This window comes from Cannabis sativa, chromosome 3, assembly GCF_029168945.1.
Source record: "Cannabis sativa cultivar Pink pepper isolate KNU-18-1 chromosome 3, ASM2916894v1, whole genome shotgun sequence".
In the NCBI taxonomy this organism is placed as follows: domain Eukaryota; kingdom Viridiplantae; phylum Streptophyta; class Magnoliopsida; order Rosales; family Cannabaceae; genus Cannabis; species Cannabis sativa.
The window spans coordinates 44,678,422-44,686,526 of NC_083603.1; the positions used below are offsets into that span (position 1 = coordinate 44,678,422).

Genomic DNA, 8,105 nt, shown 5'->3' on the forward strand with positions numbered 1-8,105 from the left:
TATGCTGTCTGAGTTTGGTTTATTGGTTAATGATTGCAGAAAATGCTTTATCTTCTTTGAGTCATGTTGCTATTCAGTTTGTTGAACGATCTGTGAACAAAGCCTGTCTATTTTTGGCGCGTAGCTCTTGTTTTTCTCCAGGTCATACTTTTCAGAATTATCAGTTAAGTCCTGAATTGCGTAATATTGTACTGGTTGATTTTGCCGATTAATGAAAGTTTACTTTTATTCAAAAAAAAAAAAAAAAAAAAAAGAAACTTCTACAATTACAATATATGAAGATTAATGGTGGAAATTTTGATAATACATGACTAAGAAAGTTATTCTCCTATAAATTAAAAACATTGTAGTGTAAATTCAAAAAAAAAAAAAAAAAACATTGGTGTCAATTTTTTTTTTTTCAAAAAAAAACAAAAAGTCTCAATAAAATTTTAATTTGATGAAAACCGATTTCACTGCTAAAAAATAAAATTGATCAAAATCTATTTGAGATAGTTCTATTTTTATTTGTAGGGAAGTGTATTTTTTTTTTTTTTTTTTTTTTGAGGGAAGTGTATTTTGGTATTAAGCTAGCAAAAAAAAATGTCAATAGATATTATTTATTATTTTTAAAGCAAAATAGTATATATAAATATATATTTTTTTTTAAAAAAAAAAAAAGAATTTTCATTCTTTATATAAAAAATAGTTTTGATTTTTTTCTTTCAAGAGAGAAAACATTAGAGAAAAACAGAGCACAGAAACATACATATATGTAACTTGCACTCACTTCAATCTCTTCCTCATTCAATATCTATTAATAATCACCCAATAATATGCTCAAATCAACCTTCAATCCTTTTTTCTCAGCCTTTCCCTCCAATGTCAGAACCAGAAAACAGCCCTTTCAACATATCCTTACTTCTTTCTCACAAACCCCTTCAACTGTTCGACAAAATGCCCCAACGGACCCTATCCTTCTACAACACCAGCTCTCCCCTGCTTCTGCTTACATTCACCTTCCCTTCTGTCGAAAACGCTGCCATTACTGTGACTTTCCCATCGTCGCTCTTGGCTCTGGTTCCACCCAAACCGAGGACGAGGACGACCCTCGAATGGTGAACTATATAAATCTTCTCTGTCGAGAGATTATGGCGACAAAAGCAGAAAGCAAGACCAACCCACCTCTAAAAACGGTGTTTTTTGGAGGGGGTACTCCTTCTCTGGTGCCGCCGAGGCTTGTTTCGTCGGTTTTGGAGACGTTGAGATTGCAATTTGGGTTGAGTTCAGATGTTGAGATGTCTATGGAAATGGACCCTGGGACTTTTGATGCTTTGAAATTAAAGCAGCTCATGGAATTGGGTATCAACAGGGTTTCACTTGGAGTTCAGGCGTTTCAAGATGAGTTATTGAAGTCTTGTGGGAGGGCTCATGGTCTCAAGGAGGTGTATGAGGCTATTGAGATTGTTGGCTCTTGTGGGGTTGAGAATTGGAGTATGGATCTCATCTCTTCTCTTCCTCACCAAACTCCAGAAATGTGGGAGGAAAGTTTAAGGCTTGCCATTGAAGCTCAACCCTCACATGTGTCGGTATACGATTTGCAAGTGGAGCAAGGCACAAAATTTGGATTGCTGTAAGTAATAGAGTGGAAATTGATTTTAGAATAGCTTCATTTTGTATGCATATTTGGTTCTGAACTTTGGATATTTGCAGGTATAAACCAGGAGAGTTCCCATTACCTTCTGATTCACAGTCAGCTGAATTTTATAAAATGGCATCAAGAATGCTTTCTAATGCTGGCTATGCTCATTATGAGATTAGTAGTTACAGCAAAAGTGGCTTTGAGTGCAAGCATAATGTAACTTATTGGAAGAACATACCTTTCTATGGTTTTGGCCTTGGTTCAGCTAGCTATGTTGGAGGCCTGAGGTTTTCTAGGCCAAAAAGCATGAAAGGGTACAAGGAATTTGTGGAAAATTTTGAGAATGGGATGGTAGATTGCCATACAAACAATCAAATCGATTTCAAGGACAATGCTATGGATGTTGTTATGCTTTCTCTAAGGACAGCCAAAGGCCTGGATTTGAAGTCTTTCGGAGAAGCATTTGGTGACTCCCTCGTTGTTTCTCTTTGTAAAACTTACAAACCTTATATAGAAAGTGGGCATGTAGTTGGCTTGGATGTGAAAGGAAGAGCCTTATCTTCAGAAGAATTCAACTCCTTACTGCCTAAAGAGGATAAGGAGAACATTCAAAAGGAGCTTGGTTATATTCGGCTTAGTGATCCAGATGGTTTCCTTCTATCAAATGAATTAATATCCCATGCATTTGGAGTCATAGCTCCATAGTATCCGATCCTTCTAAACCGTCAAGCTCCTGATTAAGAAGTTCAGAAAGAGGAAAATGCATGTATGACCTTGTGATTAAGACACATTGATGCCAACTTCTCCATGGCATTAACTCAGGATAACCTGATTCTTTGTTCCCATTCTTTGACGTTAGTTGGTGGTGTTGAAGGAACAAAGGAAAGAAACTAAGACAGCTAAGCATGATGAGAAGGAACACATACAGACTAATAAACAGTTCCAATCATAAAAAGGGTAAGCCTAATTTACTAAAGAAGATCACTTAGGTTTCAACCTAACGAGTGAAGAAAATGAATTTATCTTCAGTTACAGGATTAGACATTTGAAGTTTGAACAAAGCTGTTATTGCAATTTTTTGTTTTTTAATTATTACTTGCTGACACACATTGTAATATATTAGTACATGAACAAGTTTGTAGATTTATAAACATCTTCATCAAACTATTATATTTGTGTTCATCAGTTTATCAAATTATCAACTTTGTTTAGTCCACTTAAAACTGGTCATTTATCATATATAAAAAAAGCCAAAATTGACCTTTCATCTAAATATTTATGAAATCCTGTACAAGAAAGAATAAAGATGCTAAAGTACTTTTGGTGTCAAAATACATAATGTACATTTACCAGAATCATATGATTTATGACAAAATTAAATTGAGCATATATTATTATACATGTACAAAACAAACCCATTACATAAAGAGTATCAATCTGAACCATTTACTAAGGTAAAAGTGTGAGATATGTAAGTCCTGTAGTTTTTAGCTGGTGATGTAGCTGAGGTTGGTTTCATTCAAGGACTCTGATAGTATGATCGGTATACTGATCGGCTGCGAAAATTGTGTGGCTTCAAGGGCATAACCTTCACAATAGAACCCTCTAAGTTAGAAAATAATAACTAGGACATCAACCACAATCATTGCCAATGTGATTGTAGTAGTTTTAATAATAAATTGGTAAGTACATGGTTACAAATTATACTAGACTGAGTGTCATGTTCTTAAAAATGAATGATGTAACCAAGCTCATGGAACCCCAATAAATTCATTGATAGATTAGTAGCATTACACTAGATTAAATCCGAGAAGAAAGAGGAAAAACATTTTCAATGTATACACAATCAAAGCATGTAAAAAATGGCATTAACAGTCTATGAAATGAAATTCACAAGAGACAATCTAGTATGGTACCAATTACGAAGGTTTGGCTTTTCGCCCAATTGGTGAGATGCGTTTAAGAACCTGGCCCCTCATTCTCATCTCTCTGTGTAGCACAACAAATTAGTATTTGAAAGGTTTCACTTTAGTAGTGTTGATGAGATCTCTTTAAGAAGTAGAGAAGTAATACCTTTGGTGCAAAAAAACAATCACGTAGAAAATCGGGAGCAACATCAAAGTCAGAATTGCAGTAGCCAGGTATAGTACACTTGTTTCTTTCTGCATCATGCATATAGTCTGAGAAGCATAAATAATAGTTCAAGGAGGGGATCTTACAGAAGTAGCAAACTGAAACCTTACCTTGCCTCCCCTTGAGAAAGGTTTCAATTTCCCAGAGCAAGTGTGAGCATCACAAAATTGATGCAGAAAGAATTCTGAAGATAAATCAGAACGTCAATATAAGTAGGACAAAGTAAGGTCTTCATAGCTCCTCAAACATGCACTATTACGACAAAAAAAATAAACGACAGTATATAAGCACAAAGACATTGTTTCAAAATCTCTCTTTATAAGTAGAAAATTACCATGAAGGCGACTTGCTGAGGGTCCCTGGTTAATGGGGAAACAGTTGTCGGCGAGACTCTGTACAACTCAAACCATTAGATTCAAACAAGCAAGGCGAAGTGGTTAGAGTCAACAAGGATAGCAAGCAAACCTCACAGTAATGGCGATTCCTTGCAACTGCTGCAGGATTGCATTTGGTTTTGCGTAGCTTGGTATTCGTCACATGGTCACAATGTAGTGCCCCACATAAATCAGCTAAGCACTTGCTGCCATTCTGTGTTCAACAAAAGTTAACAGCATCATGATAGGAATTTTCTATCAATTTTTTTTCTTTTTTCTAAAAAAAAATGCATAGTGCACCTAGTTAACAAGCTAATTAGCTACCATGGAAGAGTCAAGACAGAAAAATGATCTGTTCTACATACAACATTAAGAAGATCATAGTGCCTGCTGTCAAAATGCTGGTCGAGAAACTTTTCAGCATAGAAGCTTTTTTTACAGTACGAACACTGCCATTCATTTGTATCCACATGAACCTTGTGCTCTTCCTGATCTCTAAAGATGTCATTGTCATGGTGAAGTCGACACTTAATTGGAATCTGATAGTGTGCTTGTTCCACAAATGGTGTCAAGTACTAGATGATACACAACAACAGCTGTTACTCAAAACACAAATTTATACAAATATAGATAATTATGTTTATTGCATGATGAAAACCTGTAATGATACTCAGCATTTGGTTCTTACATCCTCAATGATTTTCCATGCTACTCTACTTCTTTCTCTAGAACAATGTACTTCTAGAGCATCTTCCTTACCATGTATTAGTGCTCTAACATAAAAAAAAATACAAAAAGATAAGGCAGCCTATACTTCAAACTATAAGAGCAGTTATAAGTAATCATAAAGACAGTCAAGCACTCTAAACAATCAAATGCACCTTTACACCATCCAAATTTATCTCAAAACCTCACATTACTAAGAAATAAACTTTATTAAAGAAGAAAATTATACCTTGAATCGTCAGATCCTTCTTTGGCCTGGATGAAAAGTACACAAAGCTTAGTAATCAAAACATAACATATCAATAGATCATACACTGTCCTCCAATGCATCATACTAACAAAGTAACCAAATTATGAATTTGAGTAACCACAAAGAAATCCACAGGCACTTTTACTGAACTGACAATAACTATACAAACATTTAACAATTAACTCCACTGCCCAAAACAACACTTCATTTTTTCAGGGGAATCACCAAAAAGAAAAAATTACTTCCTTGATCAAGCACATAACCAAAGTTCTTTGTTACCCAGTTTCTATATCATCCTTGTAGAATATAGTACAAAAATAAAACAATTGACCTCAAAAATCATAAACCCAGTTCTTAAAATTGAAGCTACCTCGTACACATAATTTTGTTTTCAAGAAAACCTCTAAATTTATATATGTAAGGAGGAAAAGGGTACCTGTTTTCCTTGGAGAAAAAGGATTACCAAGAACGCAATGGAAGTAACGGCTCTAGCTTTCTTCATTTCTGTCAAAGGTCCAAACTTTAAGCTTTGGAAGGGGAATCCCGTTTCACTTGGGCTAGTGTAAGTTTATTACAAGGTGTTTGGAAGCCAAGAAAACCCCGTTTCTATTCGGAGTAGTAGAGTTTGTAGCACTGATTAAGAATAGCTTGATTTCAATTCCTCGTTAGAGTTGTACATCTCTGTCATAACACATAATTGCAGAGACAGAGAGAGAAGGAGAAGACGGGGATGGTGTGTGTTGGGCGAAACCAGCGAAAACTCAATAAACGACAACATCATGTACAAAACGACAGTATCTTAATGGATAATTAGTAACGACATTATCATGTAAAAACGAGAGTATTTTGATGATGAACGACAAAGGATCTATTAAACGACATTTTTTTGCAAACCTTCAAATGACTATTGCATTATCCAAACTCAAAACCACATTTTTTCTTTGTTTTCTGTTACTAAATAACTCGAGCCAACTAACTTAAACTATCATTCTGTAAAGTTTTTTTATGTCTTTTATGGATTTGTATCAAGTTAAATTGAAAGAGTGTGAGAAAAAGTGAGACACTTGTAATTGAGTGTTATCAATTTGTTTTTGTTGTACTTTGAAATTGATTGATTTTATAAAAGGATAAGATAATTATTCAAAATTTCAAACAATGAATGTAAAAACATGATTAGATTGGTCTAATTTCAAACTATTTGTGTTGTTTTGGTTTATTGTATTTATCTCCATTAATTTTCTTTGTTAATTGTGTTGTTTTAAGTCTTGGTTAGGATTTTATCTCAAAAAAAAAGTCTTCGTTAGAATTTCATCATTACTAGTTTAATTTAGAATTTCCTACATCTAATTAATAAATGGATAAGGATAACGAAATTAAAAGTTGATGTTTAATTAAAGTAAATACCACTTTAAATTTTGTGTTTTGTAAAAGTTATCGATTGGACCATTTATTTTGTTAAATGACAAAATAGGCCCTGTAATTTTCAAAATGATACAAATAAGACCCTGAACTGATTATTTGTCAAAATAAAATAATAATAATCCGATCTAAAAGTATTATGACAAAACTATTTACATTTTATATATCTGTTCATGTTAGGAATTGTTTTCAAGTGTGTCATATTAAAAAAAAAAGTTATCAAAAATTAAATTCAGGATCTTCTTTTTACCATTTTAGAAAATACAAGGTTCATTTTATCATTTAACAAAAAAGAAAATCTAATTAATAACTTTTGCAAAAGGCAGGATCCAAAATGGTATTTACTCACTAATTTATTATTAAAAGAATAATTTACAACTTTTGAAAACTCGACAATCTAATTTAGCTAAAAGAATAATTGTTTTGGTTATCATCCTATGTCATTTTCCCTTATAAGTTTTGTAAAATAAAATATTTATCATTAGAATTTATTTTTATTTTTATTTTTTGAGAAAACCATTAGAATTTTCTAATATAGAGAATTTAAGAATCCTTCAAACACTTTCATTCTATTTAATATACTCGAGAATAATATGGATAATATTTTTATATGAATATTTATAATGTAACTTTGTAAATTTTGTAAAATAAAATATTTATTATTATATTAAAATGTTTGAATTCTGCCAAAATTCTTTTAATATGATATTTTTTGTTTTCATTCGTTCACTTTATGATAATCACCTATAATTATATTATAATAAAGATTAAAAAGTCATATTGAAAATAAGTTTCATCAAAATGAAGTATAAAATTAACTCTTGACATTTTCAAACTATAAATTCTCATTTGATAGATAAATTTTTATCAAATTGTCTTCAGTTATATAAGTTTTAAATTAAATTTAATTATCTAATTAAATACAACTTAGATAAGTTTGGTCAATTGATCTAATTTGAGTTCATAATACTAAGGTCATGTTTGGTTTAGCTTCTTTAAGCTCTTTTTTAACTTTTAGAATTAAAAATATTCTTTTACGAGCGTTTGGATAAAAAATTAAAAGTTGTTTTTTAATTTAAAAGTCATTTTGAAAGAAACCCAAATACTTTAAAGAATACTTTTTATTAAAAAAAATCTTTATATAACAGTTATCAAAACGATAAAAGTAAGTCAAAACTTATACTTATTTTATATTTCTAACTCTAAGCATAAGCATAAGTAGAAGCTTAGCCAAATATGTCTTTAAATATGTTCGAATTTTAAAATACAAAGTATCAAATGAGCATAAAATACAGAGTAATAAATGTGTATAAAACATGAAGTACTATATTCTCTCTCTCTCTTTTTTTTTTTAATTATAAAAAATTATTAGTCCATTGGCAATGGAAAGTTAAAGAAGAAAGGAAGTTGGGAATGAATATATGATTATTTTAATTAGTTAGAGAATGGCAGCTAGTACTTCTTTGTCCAAATTGTCTCAACAATTAATTTTGTAGACTCAATTGTTAATTAATAATGCTTCACATTTTCACAACTTGACATAAAAAGAAATGTTCTTGACCAAGTGACTAAACGTGCCATA

At 31.8% G+C, this 8,105-nt stretch overlaps 2 protein-coding genes across 2 annotated transcripts; one reads left to right on the plus strand and one right to left on the minus strand.

The window, feature by feature from the left end:
* Positions 1–661: 661 nt before the first annotated feature.
* LOC115710263 (uncharacterized) lies at positions 662–2,816 on the plus strand. The gene is made up of 2 exons (XM_030638622.2): positions 662–1,612; positions 1,693–2,816. The coding sequence occupies exons 1-2, from the start codon at positions 816–818 to the stop codon at positions 2,324–2,326; spliced, it is 1,431 nt and encodes a 476-aa protein (XP_030494482.2). The 5' UTR covers positions 662–815; the 3' UTR covers positions 2,327–2,816.
* Positions 2,817–2,916: 100 nt separating this feature from the next.
* LOC115710264 (uncharacterized) lies at positions 2,917–6,035 on the minus strand. Its single transcript, XM_030638623.2, has 10 exons — positions 5,541–6,035; positions 5,084–5,109; positions 4,817–4,901; positions 4,494–4,703; positions 4,220–4,342; positions 4,089–4,146; positions 3,865–3,938; positions 3,695–3,783; positions 3,538–3,610; positions 2,917–3,209 (listed from the first exon to the last, which is right to left on the minus strand). The coding sequence occupies exons 1-9, from the start codon at positions 5,604–5,606 to the stop codon at positions 3,541–3,543; spliced, it is 801 nt and encodes a 266-aa protein (XP_030494483.1). The 5' UTR covers positions 5,607–6,035; the 3' UTR covers positions 2,917–3,209; positions 3,538–3,540.
* Positions 6,036–8,105: the final 2,070 nt, after the last annotated feature.

Coding starts and splice junctions, on each gene's coding strand:
- LOC115710263 (XM_030638622.2), top strand. CDS start 816: ATGCTCAAATCAACCTTCAATCCTTTTTTCTCAGCCTTTCCCTCCAAT. Junction 1,613..1,692: donor GGCACAAAATTTGGATTGCT/GTAAGTAATAGA, acceptor GGATATTTGCAG/GTATAAACCAGGAGAGTTCC.
- LOC115710264 (XM_030638623.2), bottom strand. CDS start 5,606: ATGAAGAAAGCTAGAGCCGTTACTTCCATTGCGTTCTTGGTAATCCTT. Junction 4,902..5,083: donor GAAGGATCTGACGATTCAAG/GTATAATTTTCT, acceptor TTTTTATGTTAG/AGCACTAATACATGGTAAGG. Junction 3,784..3,864: donor CTTTCTCAAGGGGAGGCAAG/GTAAGGTTTCAG, acceptor TGCATGATGCAG/AAAGAAACAAGTGTACTATA.